Source organism: Oncorhynchus nerka, linkage group LG19 (assembly GCF_034236695.1).
Source record: "Oncorhynchus nerka isolate Pitt River linkage group LG19, Oner_Uvic_2.0, whole genome shotgun sequence".
NCBI lineage: Eukaryota > Metazoa > Chordata > Actinopteri > Salmoniformes > Salmonidae > Oncorhynchus > Oncorhynchus nerka.
The window spans coordinates 10,021,200-10,042,754 of record NC_088414.1 but is presented as its reverse complement, the minus strand read 5'-3'; the positions used below and the strand labels follow the sequence as shown (position 1 = coordinate 10,042,754).

The following is a 21,555-nucleotide window of genomic DNA, read 5'->3' as shown; positions in this document are numbered from 1 at the left end:
ATGGAAACCACAACCCGAACGTGTCTCAAATGACTGCTTCTCAACCTCTGGTCTGTGGATCTGCACCCATCCCTCAGATTGTCTGACACTAGCAAATTGTATTTGTCACATGCGCTGAATACAAGTGTAGACTTCACTGGGAAATGCTTACTTACGAGCCCTTCCCCAACAATGCAGTTAAAAAGTATGAAAATGAACAAGTAAAGAAACATAATAAAACAACAATAACGAGGCTATGTACAAGGAGTACCGGTACCAGGTTAGTGCATTGCGTTACGAGGTAGTTGGGATGATTGATTGAGGTAATATGTACATGTTAGGTAGGGGGTGAAAAGCAGAAAGTCTTGGTAGCCGTTACAAAGTCTGCTCTCAATAGTTAGTTTTAATGTAAGCGGCTCAACAAGAAGAATCGCGGCGTTGCCGCTCCAGTCAAGGCTAACGTGAGGAGAAAGGGGATGCGTTTAACTCGACCTCTGAATCAGAGAGTGCCATAATTGACATCCACGTCTTCGTCGCCCGGGGAGCAGTGGGTTGACTGCCTTGCTCAGGGGCAGAACAAAATATATATTTTTTTACCTTGTCTGCTCGGGGATTCGATCGCTCTAACCACTACGGTTACCTGCCGAGTAGCCTACAGCTAAGACTGGCAGATTTGGTAGGCGGTTTGAGTTGAGCTGATTTTGTAGGGATGATACCAGGAGGAGGAAGTCATTATGCTTTGCATGTTGTGATCCTCATCCGTGGGTAACCAAAAGATGCAGGGACATGACGCCACGTCCCAAAGGACAGACGGACACAAGCCTGGCGCTTTCCTGTTTTACTATGCTGGCAAACTAGCCAGCAGAGTTCAGGCGTTGGCCTGTCATACGCACATGACGACAGCGTCGTCCCCGTAGAGAAGCTCTCCTGTTTGATCGTCAACACAGTGATAATATCCACTGGCTTGTTGTTTTTCAACAGTGTTGGTTTTACCTCAAAACAAGGTTATCATTACAAACAACAACACCACGTTTTGGTGTTTTTCCCTTCATTCAACCAGAAAGGATTCATTCGTGTGTGTGTGTGTAAGTTGGTACTATGTCCGTGCTTTCTTAACTGGGGCTCCTGCTCCTCACTTCTCTCTTATCGAGGAGAATACATTGAAATGGCTCGTGATTGAGGTGCAATTTGCTGCCATGATGAAATGCGATCCATAATAAAACAAGGCCTCTACATCTCCTAACAGAACCAATTATGAGAACAATGTGTTCTTTCACGTCCAGAGGTTTTTATTTTTTTAATACTAGTTCAGTTTTCCACAGGGTCTCGAAGAGTGCAGTCACATTATCTGAAATGAACACTTGCTCTCTTTTCATCTCTTTTCTTCTAGCTGTCTCTGTTCCTCTCCCATCTCACTCTTCATCATGCTCTTAATATACATTTACATTACATTTACATTTAAGTCATTTAGCAGACGCTCTTATCCAGAGCGACTTACAAATTGGTGCGTTCACCTTATGACATCCAGTGGAACAGCCACTTTACAATAGTGCATCTAAATCTTTTAAGGGGGGTGAGAAGGATGACTTTATCCTATCCTAGGTATTCCTTAAAGAGGTGGGGTTTCAGGTGTCTCCGGAAGGTGGTGATTGACTCCGCTGTCCTGGCGTCGTGATGGAGTTGTTCCACCATTGGGGGGCCAGAGCAGCGAACAGTTTTGACTGGGCTGAGCGGGAACTGTACTTCCTCAGTGGTAGGGAGGCGAGCAGGCCAGAGGTGGATGAACGCAGTGCCCTTGTTTGGGTGTAGGGCCTGATCAGAGCCTGGAGGTACTGAGGTGCCGTTCCCCTCACAGCTCCGTAGGCAAGCACCATGGTCTTGTAGCGGATGCGAGCTTCACTGTATACAAAGCATTAGGTAAACCTGCTCTTTCCATGACATAGACTGACCAGGTGAATCCAGGTGAAAGCTATGATCCCTTATCGATGTCACATGTTAAATCCACTTCAATCAGTGTAGACAATTTTCATTTTTGGACATTTTTTAAACACCAGGAAATCAGTGATTTAAAAAAAAAAAATCCCAAGTATCCCAATAAGGAGACACGTGGTCGTATACAAATGTGAGCAAGGTTTGAAATTATTATGTTTTAGTCAAATATTTGCAGTCAATTTGCAGTCTACAAATGATATGTAGTTATATCCCCCCGGCTGAATCTAGTTGATGATCCCTGGTGTAGATAAATACGAAGAGACAGGTTAAATAAGGACTTTTCATCCTTGAGACAATTGAGACATAGAATGTGTGCCATTCAGAGGGTAAAAAGGCAAGAAAAAAGATTGAAGTTCCTTTGAACGGCGTATGATAGGAGGTGCCAGGCGCACCGGTTTGATTGTGTCAAGAACTGCAACGCTGCAGGGTTTTTCACGCTCAACAGTTTCCTGTGTGTATCAAGAATGGTCCACTTCCCAAAAGACATCCAGCCAACTTGCCACTCGATGTTGGAACATTGCTATGGGGACTTGCTTCCATTCAAACACAAGAGCATTAGTGAGGTCGGGCACTGATGTTGGGCAATTAGGCCTGGCTCGCTGTCTGTGGTCCAGTTTATCCCAAAGGTGTTCGATGGGGTTAAGGTCAGGGCTCTGTGCAGTCCAGTAATGGTCGTTCCACACAGATCTCGACAAACCATTTCTGTATGGACCTCGCTTTGTGTACTGGGACATTGTCATGCTGAAACAGGAAAAGGCCTTCCCCAAACAGTTGTCACAAAGTTGAAAGCACCGAATTTTCTAGAATGTCATTGTATGCTGTAGCGTTAAGATTTCCCTTCACTGGAACTAAGGGGCCTAGCCCGAACCATGAAAAACAGCCCCAGACCATTATTCCTCCTCCACCAAGCTTTACAGTTGGCACTATGCATTGGGGCAGGTAGCGTTCTCCTGGCATCCGCCAAACCCAGATTCGTCCTTTGGACTGCCAAATGGTGAAGTGTGATTCACCACTCCAGAGAACGCGTTTCCACTGCTCCCGAGTTGGCGGCGAGCTTTACATCACTCTAGCCGACGCTTGGCATTGCTCATGGTGATGTTAGGCTTGTGTGTGGCTGCTCGGCCATGGAAACCCATTTCTAAAAGCTCCCGACGAACAGTTCTTGTGCTGACGTTGCTTCCAGAGGCAGTTTGGAACTCGGTAGTGAGTGTTGCAACCAAAGACAGGCGATTTCTACACTCTTCAGCACTCGGCGGCCCCATTCTGTGAGCTTGTGTGGCCTACCACTTCGCGGCTGAGCCGTTGTTGCTCCTAGATGTTTCCACTTCACAATAACAGTACTTACAGTTGACCGGAGAAGCTCTAGCAGGACAGATATTTGACCAAATGACTTGTTGGAAAGGTGGCATCCTATGACGGTACCACGTTGAAAGTCACTGAGCTCGTCAGTAAGGCCATTCTACTGCCAATGTTTGTCTATGGAGATTGCATGGGTGTGTGCTCGATTTTATACACCTGTCAACAACAGGTGTGACTGAAATAGGCAAATCCACTTATTTGAAAGGGTGACCACATACTTTTGTATATGTAGTGTATGTTATGTTTGGAAGCGGGCCAGGGCCACAGGGTCTGGCCAGTTGTCTGATCTGTGTATGTGGGCCCAGGTACTCCCAGGTCACTTCTTCTGTTATATCACATTACTGTTACCGTACTTCAGCTTTACTCATATGGACATCTGCCCCCTGCTGGACTGTTTGCATAACCACATTCCCTCATTCACTTGGGAGATATGTAACAGAGGTGGTTTTGTGAACCAGACTTGCATTAGCTCCCAGGCCTAATGCTGAGGCTTTAGCTCAGCGGGCTAACACGGTCCTATAGGAGACCCAGATTCAAACCAAGTCAATCACAAACATAACAGTAATGGCCTTTGTCCTTGTAATCTGTACTGTCCTTTTTCTGTGTAAAAGCTCCACCTTACTTTTAACTATAGAATCAGTGCTCAGCCTTCATCATTGGCCATATTTCCCCCTTTCTCCTGTGTGTGGTGATGGAGGAGCGATGTGTGTCTGTGTGTGGGCTCTCGTTGTTCATCCATCTTCTTAAAAGTGGAGGGAAATTAGCATATCTGCCTTCACTTCGGTTGCTTTTAAAACTGCGGAATATCTACCTTATCTTATCACCACCACCCACCCACACACACACACACACACACACACACACACATACATACACAAGTTCGTTTAACTGTCCTTGTGGGGACCAAACAATTGATTCCCATTCAAAATCCTATTTTCCCTTAACCTAACCCCAACCCCCTAAATCTTAACCTAACCCTATCTCCGAAACCTAACCATAATTGTAAACCTTAAACCTAACCCTTAAGCCTAAAATAGCCTCTTTCCTTTTGGGGACCGGCGAAATGTCTGAATTCTGCTTGTTTTACTGTCATTTTGAGGACTTCTGGTCCCCACAAGGATAGTAAAACCAAACACACACACAGGCAAGTGTTCAGACCCTTTACTCAGTACTTTGTTGAAGCACCTTTGGCAGCGATTACAGCCTTGAGTCTTCTTTGGTATGGTGCTACAAGCTTAGCACACTCTGCAGATCCTTTCAAGCTCTGTCAGGTTGGATGGCTATTTTCAGGTCTCTCCAGAGATGTTAGATCGGGCTCAAGTCCGGGCTCTGGCTGGGTCACTCAAGGACATTCAGGGACTTGTCCCGAAACCACTCCTGCGTTGTCTTGGCTGTGTGCTTAGGGCCATTGTCCTGTTGGAAGGTGAACCTTCACCCCAGTCTGAGCTCCTGAGTGCTCTGGAGCAGGTTTTCATCAAGGATCTCTCTGTACTTTGCTCCGCTCATCTTTCCCTCGATCCTGACTAGTCTCCCAGTCCCTGCTGCTGAAAAACATCCCCACAGCATGATGCTGCCACCACCATGCTGCAGCATACGGATGGTATTGGCCAGGTGATGAGTGGTGCCTGGTTTCCTCCAGACGTGATGCTTGTTTATTCAGGCTAAAGAGTTCAATCTTGGTTTCATCAGACCCAGAGAATATTGTATCTCATGGTCTGAGAGTCCTTTAGGTGCTTTTTGGCAAACTCCAAGTGGGAGTTTGTGTGCCTTTTACTGAGGGGTGGCTACCGTCTGGTCACTCTACCATAAAAGCCTGATTGGTGGAGTGCTGCAGAGAAGGTTATCCTTCTGGAAGGTTCTCACATCTCCACAGAGGAACTCTGGATCCCTGTCAGAGTGACCATCGGGTTCTTGGTCACCTCCCTGACCAAGGTCCTTCACCCTCGATTGCTCAGTTTGTCAGGGTGGCCAGCTCTAGCAAGAGTCTTGGTGGTTCCAAACTTCTTCCATTTTAATAATGATGCAGGCCTCTGTGTTCTTGGTGACCTTCAATGCTGCAGAAATATTTTGCTACCCTTTCCCAGATCTTTGCCTCCACACATCCTGTCTTGGAGCTCTACGGACATTTCCTTCGACCTCATGGCTTGGTTTTTGCTCTGACATGCACCGTCAACTGTGGGAACTTATATAGACAGGTGTGTGCCTTTTTCAAATCATGTCCAATCAATTGAATTTACCAGAGGCGGACTCCAATCAAGTTGTAGAAACATCTCAAAGATGATCAATGGAAACAGGATGCACCTGAGCTCAATTTCAAGTCTCACAGCAAAGAATCTGAATACATATGTAAATAAGGTATTTCTGTTTTCTATAAACATGTTTTCACTTTGTCATTATGGGATGTTGTCTGTAGATTGATGAGGAAACACATTTATTCAATCAATTTTAGAACAAGGCTGTAACATAACACAAAGTGGAAAAAGTGAAGGGGTCTGAATACTTTCCAAATGCACTATATGTTTACATTGCCATAGCAAGTGAAATATATAATCAACAAAAGTGAAATAAACGATACAAAATTAACAGTAAACATTACACTCACAGAAGTTCCAAAAGAATAAAGACATTTCAAATATCATATTATGGCTATGTACAGTGTTGTAACAATGTGCAAATAGTTAATGTACAGAAGGGAAAATAAATCAACATAAATATTGGTTGTATTTATACTTGTGTTTGTTCTTCACTGGTTGCCCTTTTCTTGTGGCAACAGGTCACTAATCTTGCTGCTGTGATGACACACTGGGGAATTTCACCCAGTAGATATGGGAGTTTATCAAAATTGGTTTTGTTTTCTATTTCTTTGGATCTGTGTAATCTGAGGGAAATATGTGTCTCTAATATGGTTATACATTTGGCACGCGGTTAGGAAGTGCAGCTCAGTTTCCACCTCATTTTGTGGGCTGTGTGCACATAGCCTGTCTTCTCTTGAGAGCCAAGTTTGCCTACGGCAGCCTTTCTCAATAGCAAGGCTATGCTCACTGAGTCTGTACATAGTCAAAGCTTTCCTTAAGTTTGGGTCAGTCACAGTGGTCAGGTATTCTGCCACTGTGTACTCTCTGTTTAGGGCCAAATACCATTCTAGTTTGCTCTGTGGTTTTGTTCATTCTTTCCAATGTGTCAAGTAATTATATTTTTGTTTTCTCATGATTTGGTTGGGTCTAATTGTGTTGCTGTCCTGAGGTTCTGTTTGTGTTTGTGAACAGAGCCCCAGGACCAGCTTGCTCAGGGGCCTCGTTTCCAGATAGATGCCATCTATCTCTCTGTAGGTGATGGCTTGTTATGGAAGGTTTGGGAATCTTCGCCACTGGCGCCCTTCAATTACATTGAGCTGATTTCTGACGTGCTTTTCCTTTTTCCGTAGTGTATTTCTGTATTGTTTTAGTGATTCAACATAGTGAAGTCGTGGAATCAGGTTTTCTGGGTCTCTCTGTTTGTGGTTGGACAGGTTTCTCAATTTCTTTCTTAGGTTTTTGTGTTCTTCATCAAACCATTTGTCATTGTTGTTCATTTTCTTCAGATTTCTGTTTGAAATGTTTAGATTTGATAGGGAAGCTGAGAGGTCAAATATACTGTTTAGGTTTTCTTCTACCACGTTTACACCTTCTGGAAATAGATACTTTTGTACCTGTTTCCTCCAGCATCTTCACAAGGTCCTTTGCTGTTGTTCTGGGATTGATTTGCGCTTTTCACACCAAAGTACGTTCATCTCTAGGAGACAGAATGCATCTCTTTCCTGAGCAGTATGATGGCTGCGTGGTCCCATGGTGTTTATACTTGCGTACTATTGTTTGCTCAGATGAATGTGGTACCTTCAGGCGTTTGGAAATTGCCACCCAAGGATGAACCAGACTTGTGGAGGTCTACAATTTTTTTTCTGAGGTCTTTGCTGATTTCTTTTGATTTTCCCATGATGTCAAGCAAATGCATCCACAGGTACACCTCCAATTGACTCAAATTATGTCAATTAGCTGACCCACGGGAATTGTGATACAGTGAAATATTCTGTCTGTAAACAATTGTTGGAAATGTTCTTGTGTCATGCATAAAGTCGATATCCTAACCGACTTGCCAAAACTATAGTTTGTTAACAAGAAATGTGTGGAGTGGTTGAAAAGCGAGTTTTAATGACTCCAACCTAAGTGTATGTAAACTTCCGAGCTGCAGGAGTTGTGACCAGTTTTTTTGGTTATGTTGTCATAGTTGTGCCTAGAGGGGCATATGGGGGAGGGAATGCTGTCACCTCCAGGCAGGTGTTTGTCCCCCTGTGTGCTGAGGGTGTCAGGTTCTTGTGCGGTTCTGGCATTTAGGTCGCCACAGACTAGTACATGTCCCTGGGCCTGGAAATGATTGATTTCCCCCTCCAGGATGGAGGAGCTGTCTTGCTTAAGGTATGGGGATTCTAGTTGGGGGGTATATGTAGCACACAGGAGAACATTTTCCTCTGTTAAGATCATTTCCTTTTCAAGCCAAATGTAAAATGTTCCTGTTTTGATTAATTTAATTGAGTGAGTTAGGTCTGCTCTATACCAAATTAGCATACCCCTTGAGTCCCTTCCCTGTTTCACACCTGGCAGTTTGGTGGATGGGACTACCAGCTCTCTCTAACCTAGAGGGCAACCAGCCTGGTTTCTTGTAGGATGACAATGTCTGTATTTTTATTTGATGAAGTCCAGGTTCCTGCTCTTTAGGTTAAAGGCAGACCTCAGGCCTTGGATATTCCAGGATGAGATAGTGAAGGCTTGTGTTCCATAAAGTGTCCAATGTTGTTAGTCGTGTGGTTTGGCCTTAGGCCAGTAAGTGTGAGCAGAGCCTGCTGAGCATCTGGTAGCATTGGCTTGGGTTAGTGTAAGAGTGGGGGTTGGGCCTGTTTGCCCGCTCACGGCCTGGGCATTTGTGTGACTTCCATGTTGACGCCCTCCTCATGCCATGGAGTGGGGGGCATGGGGAGGGCAGGAGGGGCATAGGTCTTATCTGAGGTGGCCTAAATGGAGTATGGGCATGATTAACTTGGGGGGTTTATTGACTGACTGGGGTGTGGATGTGGCTGGTGGTGGTGTGGTCTGGATGTGTAGGTCCTCTAGGTGTGGGTCCTCTATGTGTAGGTCCGGGGGGGGGGGGTCTTGCTGGTCTGGGCGTGGTGTCTAATCTGCTCCTGTGTGAAGTGTTGGGGCTGCGTTTGAGAGCGATGTCCTTTAGCGTCCGGGCTAAGGTGGGCACTGCTGCCTTGTATAGGTGGACCTGGTTATAAAGGCTATTCAAGTCCAGGGTGGAGTGGTGGGCCAGGTAAACATTTGGTTTTGAGGCACAGTCATGGGAAATACTTGCATTTTTACCTGATGTTTGGTAGCAGGGTGGAAGTATTTTCATGGTAGCAGGGTGGATATAACCACTTGTGCATTGGGGAAAGTGGAAGAAGCTTTTTCAATCACTCCCCTGAGTGCTGTGGCCACCCTTTCCTGCTTTGTTCTCAGATCGTTTGTGCCTGTGTGTATTATTATGTGGCTGGGTGAACCTAGTTGGTCTTCAGACAGAAGGTCTAGGGCTCGCTGGGTGAACCTAGTTGGTCTTCAGACAGAAGGTCTAGGGCGCGCTGGGTGAACCTAGTTGGTCTTCAGACAGAAGGTCTAGGGCACACTGGGTGTTTGGACACCAAACTTTAGACACTCTTGTATATATTTTCCGTTTGAGTCCATAAGGATCACAATCTGTGTCTTGTGTATATCCTCAGTGGGTGTGAGGGGGTTGTAAGGAGGGCTATCAGGGTGGCACAGCCCCGGGGGGGTGGGATCCCTTGGGCTTGGGGTTCTTCATTTGTCTGTCCCGCTGTGTTCTCGACGTGGTCTTGGTTGGACTGTTCTGCTGTGGTGTTGAGACATTTGTCGGGAGCTGAGGTGGGCTGTTCTGCCGGCTTCTCTGCGGGGGTGGCCACCTCTCTAATGGGTTGTTCTCTGTCACATGCCATCCCCCTAAACCTCTCTCCTCCAGCAGTCTGATCCTCTCCTCTAGTGCTCTGTTCTTCTCCTGCTCTTTCTCCTGTTGATGGTGTCTCACCACAGTCCAGTCTCTCTCCACCTCCAGCTCTCCAGGTCTAGTTAAGGGGGTGTTGTTGTGCTGGACTGTTGTCTGGGTCTGTGCTGACTGGAGTGTAATCAACTGGGGTTGCCCTGTACCAATACTGTTCCAGACTTATAGAGATTTATATTAGCTGACTCAGAGTCCTCGTTGTCTAGTGTCCTGAGTTTCCACCCATCGGTAAAACCCTCCCTCTTAACAGAGGGGTAGTGTGTTAATATAGCACTGTGCCATGCCAGGGAATAGTCTGTATGGAAGATACGGTTGCTTATGTTCCCATTTTGTATAATAGTTACCAAAAAAGTGTCTTTTGATTTTCCATATGTAGCTTCATTTTTTACTCTTTTCTTGTCTTATTATTCTTTACATACAGAGGGTCATGTATTTGAAATTACCTCTGAACAGCGAGAGGGTGCATCTAGAGCCTCTCCATTTGGTTGGGACTCTATTGCCATTGTTGGGCTCAAGGGCTTTGACACCTCTCGTTTCACACGTCAGTGCTAATTGAAGTTGTAGTTCTTTGTCCTACCAAGCTTGGTAGCCTTAGCATTCAGTCCTTATAAAGTCAAATACACTGCTAAAAAAAACAACAACACAATGTAACTCTAAGTCAATCACACTTCTGTGAAATCAAACTGTCCACTTAGGAAGCAACACTGATTGACAATACATTTCACATGCTGTTGTGCAAATGAAATAGAAAACAGGTGGAAATTATAGGCAATTAGAAAGACACCCCCAATAAAGGAGTGGTTCTGCAGGTGGTGACCACAGACCACTTCTCAGTTCTTATGCTTCCTAGCTGATGTTTTGGTCACTTTTGAATGCTGGCGGTGCTTTCACTCTAGTGGTAGCATGAGACGGAGTCTACAACCCACACAAGTGGCTCAGGTCATCCAGGATGGTACATCAATGCGTACATCAATGGTACATCAGACCTCATGTGGCTTGAGTGTGTCAGCAGTTCCTGCAAGAGGAAGGCATTGATGCTATGGACTGGCCCGCCCGTTCCCCAGACCTGAATCCAATTGAGCACATCTGGGACCTCATGTCTCGCTCCCTCCACCACAGACTGTCCAGGAGTTGGCGGATGCTTTAGTCCAGGTCTGGGAGGAGATCCCTCAGGAGACCATCCGCCACCTCATCAGGAGCATGCCCAGGCATTGTAGGGAGGTCATACAGGCACGTGGAGGCCACACACAACTGAGCCTCATTTTGACTTGATTTAAGGACAGTTGGATCAGCCTGTAGTGTGGTTTTCCACTTTAATTTTGAGTGTGACTCCAAATCCAGACCTCCATGGGTTGATAAATTTGATTTCCATTGATCATTTTTGTGTGATTTTGTTGTCAGCACATTCAACTATGTAAAGAAAAAAGTATTTAATAAGAATATTTCATTCATTCAGATCTAGGATGTGTTATTTTTTTGAGCAGTGTATATCATTGTAATGTACTTTTCTTCTTGGCTTTTGAAAGTTAAAAATAGTTTCGGACTAAGCATTACTCACTCAGTTCCAGGTTGGATGGTGGTTTTCCGGTTTCTGTTTGATTGACAGAGCATTTGATGTTTAGTTTGGGAATAATAATCCTTGGGTGTAGGAAACATTCCAGGTAATTCCGTTCAAAATCAGGTTGTAGGTTTGGACTTTTGCTTTGGAGTGAAGGTTATGTTGTTTACGGTAGAATCCTGCATATGTGCCTGACAAAAAATCCAAGTTTGTCTGTCTATTTTTTTTTTTAAACATGCTAAAAAATGTGGGAGCTCATCTGCTCATGACCTCTGTCTGTCTGTCTGTCTGTCTGTCTGTCTGTCTGTCTGTCTGTCTGTCTGTCTGTCTGTCTGTCTGTCTGTCTGTCTGTCTGTCCCTATGTCTATCTATGTCTCTATCTCTTTGTCTGTCTTCCTGTCTCTCTCTCACCCCCTCTCCTCTCAGGGAGGGGGACAATAGAGATAATAGAATTCACCCAGTACTCAGTCTTTCTCCCTCTCACTCAGCAGTTTACCCTCTCTGTCTCTGTCTCTCTCTCTCACCCCCCCCTCTCCCTCTCATAGAGGGGGACAATAGAGATAATAGAATTCACCCAGTACTCAGTCTTTCTCCCAGTCACTCAGCAGTTTCCCCTTCTGTCTCTGTCTCTCTCACCCCCCTCATAGAGGGGGCAGTTTTCACCCAGTACTCAGTCTTTCTCCCTCTCACTCAGCAGTTTCCCCTCTCTGTCTCTGTCTCTCCCCTCACCCCCCTCTCCCTCTCATAGAGGGGGACAATAGAGATAATAGAATTCACCCAGTACTCAGTCTTTCTCCCTCTCACTCAGCAGTTTCCCCTCTCTGTCTCTGTCTCTCTCACCCCCCCCCCTCTCCCTCTCATAGAGGGGGACAATAGAGATAATAGAATTCACCCAGTACTCAGTCTTTCTCCCTCTCACTCAGCAGTTTCCCCTCTCTGTCTCTGTCTCTCTCTCACCCCCCCTCTCCCTCTCATAGAGGGGGACAATAGAGATAATATAATTCACCCAGTACTCAGTCTTTCTCCCTCTCACTCAGCAGTTTCCCCTCTCTGTCTCTGTCAATTCAATGTGCTTTATTGGCATGACGTAAACAATGTACAGATTGCCAAAGCTTACTTTGGATATTTACAATATTCAAATAATTAGAATCAAAATTGTCAATGGGACAACAGTAACAACAAAAACCAAGGGTCAAAATAACAATAACCATAGAGGACATGTGCAGGTTGGTTGGTCAGTCAGACACTGTCCCTCGTCTTACGGCAGGCAGCAACGTAGTGAAGTACGCTGCCAACCCACAGCTCTGTGCCCTCGACAGGACAGGTATCCCATCCTCATCAGAGAGGTCTTTGAAACCTTGAATAAGGCTTTCAAATTTGGGGAAATGAAACAAATTGTTTTCTATTTCTGACACTTTGTCAGGAAATGCAGCGCCGTCTCAGGTTCTGCGGTGGTGCGGTGGTCGCCTTTCCTCTGCGTCTCTCTCTCTCTCTCATCCTCGAAGTACCACACGGAGACCAACAATCCAGTCCGCTTCTATGGGTGGAACGTAAACGCTACTTTCCTGTACATTATATATCAAAGTCAAAAAGAGGCACTTTAACATTGAATCATTTTCATCAGGCAGCTTTAACAGTTTAAATGGCCCTGTACTGGGAATGCATCATCTTTAATGACCCGCTTCTCTATCGTCTTAGCAGGGGCACATTAGCTGCAATGAATAGACTAGTGGAACATCATTTATCCCCGTTGCCCCTGTTTTACTACCTTACTGTACCCAGCAAGTCAGTTTGATTAACGTAAACGTAACGTCCATTCGTTTCTAGTAAATGATTTCTGTCTGTGGTGATGTTTGTCTTTCTCCTGCTGGTATTAAAACTCCTTGCTAATGTTAATTGAGGTCCATCTGGATTGAAGAGAATGCACATCCATACTGGAACTGAAGTGTGTGTGTGTGTGTGTGTGTGTGTGTGTGTGTTTTCTCCCCTCCCAGTCATGGCCAGTGCAGTGCGCTGCAGGAGAGTGTGAATAATGGATGTTTGTCGAGATCTCTGGAGGCTGTGTGTGTGTGTCTCTCACCTACCACACACTTTCCACACTCCTACCTCAGCCCTCACACACTCACAGCACTTTTGTTTCGCATGGCTCAGGGTGGTGAGTTTAATTCCCGTGTATATGCAGACTCTCCCACTCGCTCTCTCCCTCTCCTCTGCAGAGAGCAGCCTATCTTCAGTACGAGGGCCCATGTCTTCCAGATCGACCCCACCACCAAGAAGAACTGGGTTCCCACCAGTAAACACGCCGTCACAGTCTCCTACTTCTACGACAGCACGCGCAACGTCTACCGCATCATCAGCCTCGACGGCTCCAAGGTGTGTGTGTTAAAGATTTGTAAAAGGAAAGGGAAGATATTAGAGGTTGCACGTGGTTCCCCTCTCAGCAAAGGTGATTTTATGGGGAGCGAATTAGAGGTGGCACCAGGCTGGCTGGGCTGGTGCCACCTCAGGCTCTGGGCTGGTAGAACTATAGATCAGTTAGAATCAATCATGGATTGATTTACGTGAAACATGTGCTTGTGTACTCTACTCCCTCTTCCCCTTCACAAATATTTAATCGTCCCCTCGCCCACGGACACGGACAGAACCAGAAATTGAGCTGCAGTCTCACTCAACACACACCCCCTACATTTCCCACCAGTGTGTGTGTGTGTTTCCATGGCCCACGGTAGCAGCAGCAGTAGCAGCAGAGCCCGTGGTTGGTAATGGCGTGGGGGCGTTGTGGCCTGTTCTGTACGTCATAACAACGATTATTTTTGTCTTCAGAGGGGTGCAGGGGAGGAGGAACTATTTCAGCACCGCAACGGTTATGTAATGCTCACCACACACACACACACACACAGAGTCCTCTGCTTCTCTCTCCACTGCTGTGTATGTGACCCTTGGTGGTGTGGAGCTACTGTAGCCAGCTAGCGAGTGGGTGAACTCAACTGTGGGGTTACCGTTACTGTGCTGTGCTGTGTTAAGCTTGAAACAGCAGGGAGAGGGTGGGCTGCACTGTGGCGCTGGCTACCTGCCTGCCGCTCTAGGATACACTCATCATTAACATCAACACAAGCCCACTGTGAGACACGCATAGACAAACACAGAATTTCACACACACACACACAACTTTCCGTAGAAAGTACATGCAGTTGTCCCTTTGTCCTGGCGCCAGGCCTGGTTCTAAAGGGGCAGTTGAAATGGGCTTTCTTGCATTGGAATTTTATTCTGCTTATATCACACTGTACCACAGTAAACATAACGTTCACATGCAGAGACTCTGAGACCATTGAGTGCTTTTTGATGTGGCGGGTTGGCGCGAAATCTGTAGGCCATCTCTGCTGCGCTGTGTCAGCACGGTGGACAGCGCCCTACACACATTAAAGCGAGGCCGGTAGTAATGAATATACAAGATGGATAGGCTGTTTTGTAATAAGCAAATTACCCCTATGTGAATGCAGCCGTACACACAGCTACCAAAAATAATGCAAACTAAACGCTGAAAGTAGTAGCCTACATATTCATGCACGCCAACAAAAACACTGAGTAGCAGTTTGGCTTTGAATAACGCCAGCCCATCAAAAACACTGAGTGGCAGTGTTGGCTTTGAATAACGCCAGCCTATCAAAAACACTGAGTGGCAGTTTGGCTTCGAATAACGCCAGCCTATCAAAAACACTGAGTGGCAGTGTTGGCTTCGAATAACGCCAGCCTATCAAAAACACTGAGTGGCAGTTTGGCTTCGAATAACGCCAGCCCATCAAAAACACTGAGTAGCAGTTTGCCTTCGAATAACGCCAGCCTATCAAAAACACTGAGTGGCAGTTTGGCTTTGAATAACGGCAGCCTATCAAAAACACTGAGTAGCAGTTTGCCTTCGAATAACGGCAGCCTATCAAAAACACTGAGTAGCAGTTTTGCTTTGAATAACGCCAGCCTATCAAAAACACTGAGTAGCAGTTTTGCTTTGAATAACGGCAGCCTATCAAAAACACGTTTCCAATACATGCAGTTCTATTTAAAACCACAGAAACCAATATGAAACCATCATAGAATGTATCTATTTCTATGATGAACCGATATGTAGCTATACCCAGGGGTGTTATTTGGCTAAGGAAATCATTTTGCCATTCCGTACCCTGTCTATACCACCTAGATCTCTATAAAACCCAACCAGCTACACATGTAAAGTGTTGGTCTCATGTTTCGTGAGCTGAAATAAAAGATCCCCAAAAATGTTCCATATGCACAGAAAGCTGATTTCTCTCACATGTTGTGCACAAATGTGTTTACAGCCCTGTTAGTGAGCATGTCTCCTTTGCCAAGATAATCCATCCACATCCGGCTTCTTCACCTGCGGGATCAACTGAGACCAGCCACCCGGACAGCTGATGAAACTGTGGGGTTGCACTACCGAATAATTTCTGCACAAACTGTCAGAAACCGTCTCAGGGAAGCTCATCTGAGTGCTCGTCATGACCCGATTGCACTTCGTCACCGACTTCAGTGGGCAAGTGCTCACCTTCAATGATCCACGGCTCTACCTTTTTTAAAGATATCTGTTACCAACAGATGCATATCTGTATTCCCAGTCATGTGAAATCCATAGATTAGGGCCTAATGAATTTATTTAAATTGACTGATTTCCTTATATGAACTGTAACTCAGTAAAATCTTTTAATTCGTTGCGTTTTTATGTTTTTGTTCAGTCCAGATTTTTTTTTAAACCTTTTTTGAAGAGTTGCAGCCTCCTTGATCATTCCAGTCTCCCCGAAATCTTTTTGTAAGATCCACCCTCAAATGCCATTTGGATTAGTTGAGCTTTCCTGGGCTGTAGCTTCTTCTGTACTGACTGAACACATTTGTCAAAGTTGAAAAGTGAATTCTCGCGATTTCAGTCTGCAAAAACTGGCAAGCGATACTAAACTCAGCTTCCACCAAATCAGTTTTGCTTAGATCCAGCAGTGGTTTCACTTTTTTTCCCCCCACATCTAGAAAGTCATTGCTCTCTGGGTCAAGGGCACACAAGGCCTCCACCAGTTGGCTGTTGCTTTCGCTGAATCATTCGGACATTTCACCAGTGACAGTATCCGACGTGCTGAAGACCAGTCTTTTACACTCAGTCTCTTCTCCTCTGTCCTGCCGGCCTACTGTACTGTCCGACACACATTGCTGGAGATTTGTACTTGCATAACGTCGTCGTTTGCTTGGAGCTGGAGGAGCGTAAGTGCCACTTGGCCACTGTGCCCAAATGGCTTGGAACTCGCTGTCACACCTCAGCTTCTAGATGCTCTCCAACGCACTGCGGACCACTTTGACTCCAGATCGGTTGCTTTTGCCTGGAGTCTTTTGTTTGGAGGATGGAGAAGACTGAGGATTCTGTGCACCATGGTGGCTGTAAACTTAAAGCCAGGGTTCCGTCACCGCCTTCAGAAGTCCTTTAGCCTCGAGTCTTACTGCTGTGTTGTAAGAACACGTGCATTCACTGTCAACTTCACAATGCTGTCACAAGTTTTAAAAACCACTGACAATGTAGCCAGGTGTCCCCTCCTCATTTCTGATATCCATCGTGGCAGTGGCAGATTAGCTGATTCGAGCTAGCTAAATAGGCTAAGGCTAATAACACTAAAGCTTTTTACAGCTAGCTAAGAAGCTATCTAAAATCTGTAGGCGTGAGACAGAGTGGAGGGAAGCATCTTCAACGATAAACTTGACCCCACACCTCCCACCCTCTCCCTCACTCACTACCCTCACCCCTCTCCCCAGTCAATGTGGATGACACACCACACACACACACACACACACACACACAGCCAGACAGATAGCTAATTCATATTCAGTCGTTACTGTTGCTGTAGGCAACCATCCAGAATACAAGCCCACTCATCTTAGACAAATGGGCTTCTACATAAAATGATCAGCATTGCTTTTGTGACTCATAGAACTCTTCTTCCTTTCCCAGGCAATCATCAACAGCACCATCACCCCCAACATGACCTTCACCAAGACCTCCCAGAAGTTTGGCCAGTGGGCCGACAGCCGAGCCAACACCGTCTACGGTCTAGGCTTCTCCTCAGAGAACAACCTGCTCAAGGTACACACACACACACACATTTGATTTGTCATGTGCACAGTTTACAGCAGGTATAAAAGGTGCAGTAAAATGCTCCCTCAGAATTGCATTACAATAAGCAATAATCCATATCAATAATAGTCTGTTCAAATAAAACAATAAGTAATAGAAGAGGTATTATGCAAAGTAATAGCCCGATATGTACACAATATGATATACAGAATAGGTAGCACATTCACTATGTCAAGTACTGTAATTACAATTATAGGGGATAGTGGGGTAAGTTGAGCCACCCTTGTTTCTAGGAAACTAATACACAAAATGAATCATTTGACCAAGTATTTAGGAAGAGGTCAGTTCATGGAGTCTGTGAAGGAAGAAACCTCTTGAGAAAAGTGGTAAGCAAGTTAGGTCCAAAACGTTTTCTATATCTATGCTTGTATCTAAACCAAAGTAGATCATCATTTTAAGATTATTTTCAGTTGGCATTCCATAAGCTTCAATATGAGGTCCTAAAAGTGCATCCTTCTAGCTGTGTGGGCTAATATAGTCAAAATGTTTCACTCGGGGTAAGTTCAGCCAATGGTTGAGCTAATGGCATGTTGAGAAAATTGAAGTGTTTTCTTCCCGGGCATAACGCAAGGCCTTATTGCTGGGATACGAGGTAACAGCAGGGCCTGGCCCGTGTTAGAAGTGTTAAAAAAAAGAAGCTAAGTGTGTTTTAGGTGTTAAAACTGTGTAACCTTTTCACACATACCAACACGCCGATGTGATCATTCTACAGTGGTCCCTGTAGCATACGATCAAACCTGTGTGACTAGAACACTTATTTAGAATGTCCAGTTTTGGTATGACACAACAACCAGCATTTGAGCTGGCCACACTTTTTTCAGAAACATTTTGCACAAACACAGTCCTTACATAGTTATGTCCAGAATGTGAGCAGTTTATTTTTGGATGCAATGTTCAGACATTCACCGAAGTAACAACAGCATAACACCATCATCCAAACAGGATAAATGTAGGCTACATTCGTCCTAGAGTTTACCAGATTGACATAACACAAGCGGTCATATTTTTATAACTCTCGGCTGACATAAAGTACAATATGAATTAGCTAATAGCAATGACTATTTACAATTAATCACATCGCGGGTGAAATAACTGAGTAAAACACTTTCTCGAAATCTAAAGTTGATCCGACGATGGGTAGTTTCTGCGCGCCGCCATGCTTGTTTTTTTCCGCATCAACCAAAGGTAATAAGAGGAGACAAGATGAGTTTGGTCTGTTTGCAATATGCATGTTGAAGGGGGTGTGTCGTCTACGATCATCCACTTCCCTTCATTCACTTCCGCAAATTTACTCGAAAGATGAGTGAACCATTCCTTCACCTCATTACAACATCTTTGGTCTGACAGATTACGTGACACCTAGAATGCATTGTATAATGTCAACAAACATGGCACCACACATAGCTGGCAAATATCTTAGCTCATTATAATCAGTACAACCTTCCAAAAAGTGTTTTACACACATCATAGGTGTCCATTACAATAGATGCAATAATCGGAATGCATTATTTGTCACCAGTAATTGAAAACATGTGAATAAAACTGTAAATACATTATGCTCCATACATATACAGTGAGGCAAAAAAGTATTTAGTCAGCCACCAATTGTGCAAGTTCTCCCACTTAAAAAGATGAGAGAGGCCTGTAATTTTCATCATAGGTACACTTCAACTATGACAGACAAAATGAGAAAAAAAATCCAGAAAATCACATTGTAGGATTTTTAATGAATTTATTTGCAAATTATGGTGGAAATGTGCAAATAAATGTTTTGCCCCACTGTACATACTGTATGCGCCTACAGTAGATATGACAACACGATATACATAAAATAAGGAACTTACTTTGATAGGAACGCACACATGTCCAAAGTTATTATGTATTAGAAAAACAACAAGGAAGGCAAAGCGAACAGCAGCAAGGAAATGTTCCAATTCTTGCAAGACTGCGCAAATATATGCATACTTGATCTGCGCAAACATGAGTGAAGCGCGGTGGGCTCTTTTCGAAGAGAGAAGTTTTATCCGGCTCAGTAAAGCCTCAAACAGAAATGGGCTGCTTCTGTGTGAATTTTTTTATTTATTTATTTCACCTTTATTTAACCAGGTAGGCAAGTTGAGAACAAGTTCTCATTTACAATTGCGACCTGGCCAAGATAAAGCAAAGCAGTTCGACACATACAACGACACAGAGTTACACATGGAGTAAAACAAACATACAGTCGATAATACAGTAGAAAAATATGTATATACAATGTGAGCAAGTGAGGTGAGATAAGGGAGGTAAAGGCAAAAAAAGGCAATGGTGGCGAAGTAAATACAATATAGCAAGTAAAACACTGGAATGGTACATTTGCAGTGGAAGAATGTGCAAAGTAGAGATAGAAATAATGGGGTGCAAAGGAGCAAAATAAATAAATTAATTAATGACTAGGAACACACCTCAATTCAATCTGTTGTAAGAAAATACAACTTGTTAAATAAATTATTTGAAATTGACAAGTTGAAACAGCCTATAGATAATTAGCAGGCAGCGCGTGTTTCCTGTTACGTAATAATCACATTTTGGAACGGTGAGTGCATTTCATAAACATGCGTAAAACAACTCACGCTGGGGCGACCGTTAGAGATATTTGGACCCCTGCTCCACTATTTAAATATATTTAGTCCTACCTCAGGTCAAAAATGGGACACCGCCACTTAACACACCCTGTAACTCTTCTGATGTTAAGTCTTGCACACCCAAATACCTCTCTGCAGCTGCCACCACAACCTCAATTCTCTGTGACTTACTTTCCATCCCTGCAGTTCAGTTGATAACCATCGCTATAAATGCTAGAAAATGCAATCTTACTGAAACATACAGGACCAGTCAAAAGTTTGGACACAGCTACTCATTCAAGGGTTTTTCTTTATTTTCACTATTTTCTACATTGTAGAATAATAGTGACGACATCAAAACTGTGAAAGAACACATATCATGTCATGTAGTATATCATGTAGTAACCAAAAAAGTGTTAAATTAATCATAATATATTTTATATTTGAGATTCTTCAAAGTAGCCAACCTTTGCCTTGATGACAGCTTTGCACACTCTTGGAATTCTCTCAAACAGCTTCACCTGGAATGCTTTTCCAACCGTCTTGAAGGAGTCCCCACATATGCTGAGCATATGTTGGCTGCTTTTCCTTCACCCTGCGGTCCAACTCATCCCAAACCATCTCAATTGGGTTGAGGTTGGGTAATTGTGGAGGCCAGGTCATCTGATGCAGCGCTCCATCACGCTCCTTCTTAATCAAATAGCCCTTACATAGCCTGGAGGTGTGTTGGATCATTGTCCTGTTGAAAAACAAATGATAGTCCTACTAAGCGCAAACCAGATGGGATGTCGTATCCCTGCAGAATGCTGTGGTAGCCATGCTGGTTGTGTGCCTTGAATTCTAAATAAATCACTGACAGTGTCACCTGCAAAGCACCCCCACACCATGACACCTCCTCCTCCATGCTTCACAGTGGGAACCACACAGGCAGAGATCATACGTTCACTTACTCTGCATCTCATAAAGACATTGCAGTTGGAACCAAAAACCACATTTGGACTCATCAGGCCAAAGGACAGATTTCCACCGGTCTAATGTCCATTGCTCGTGTTTCTTGGCCCAAGAAAGTCTCTTCTTCTTATTGGTGTCTTTTAGTAGGGGTTTCTTTGCAGAAATTCGACCATGAAGGCCTGATTCACGCAGTCTCCTCTGAACAGTTGATGTTGAGATGTGTCTGTTACTTGAACTCTGTGAAGCATTTATTTGGGCTGCAATTTCTGAGGCTGGTAACTCTAATGAACTTATCCTCTGCAGCAGAGGTAACTCTGGGTCTTCCTTTCCTGTGGCGGTCCTCATGAGAGCCAGTTTCATCATAGCGATTGATGGTTTTTGCGACTGAAATGTTCCGCTTTGACTGACCTTCATTTCTTAAAGTAATGATGGACTGTCGTTTCTCTTTGCTTTTCTGAGCTGATCTTGCCATAATTTGGACTTGGTCTTTTACCAAATAGGGCTACCTTCTGTATACCACCGCTACCTTCTCACAACACAACTGATTGGCTGAAATGCATTACTACATGATTTCATGTGTTATTTCATAGTTTTGATGTATTCACTATTATTTTACAATGTAGAAAATAGTCAAAATAAAGAAAAACCCTTGAATGAGTAGGTGTGTCCAAGCTTTTGACTGGCACTGTATATGACTTGCTGGTCTATCCCTCTGTACTGGTACATATCTACTACTCACACCACTCCTCTCAGGATCCCTCCCCCTTGATCCATCGTTCTCTCCTTTCTTCCCTGCCTCAGCACATGACAACTTCTGCACTACCTGCCTATCTCGCACCAGACAT

At 44.4% G+C, this 21,555-nt stretch overlaps 1 protein-coding gene across 2 annotated transcripts in view; it reads left to right on the top strand.

The window, feature by feature from the left end:
* Positions 1 to 21,555, top strand: part of LOC115101014 (homer protein homolog 1-like) — a 76,225-nt gene that overhangs the window by 21,093 nt on the left and 33,577 nt on the right. For both annotated transcript variants that reach the window (XM_029620158.2, XM_065004703.1), the window contains exons 2-3: positions 13,192 to 13,348; positions 16,977 to 17,108. In XM_029620158.2, coding sequence (XP_029476018.1) covers positions 13,192 to 13,348; positions 16,977 to 17,108 — 289 coding nt within the window. The remainder of the gene's footprint in view (positions 1 to 13,191; positions 13,349 to 16,976; positions 17,109 to 21,555) is intronic.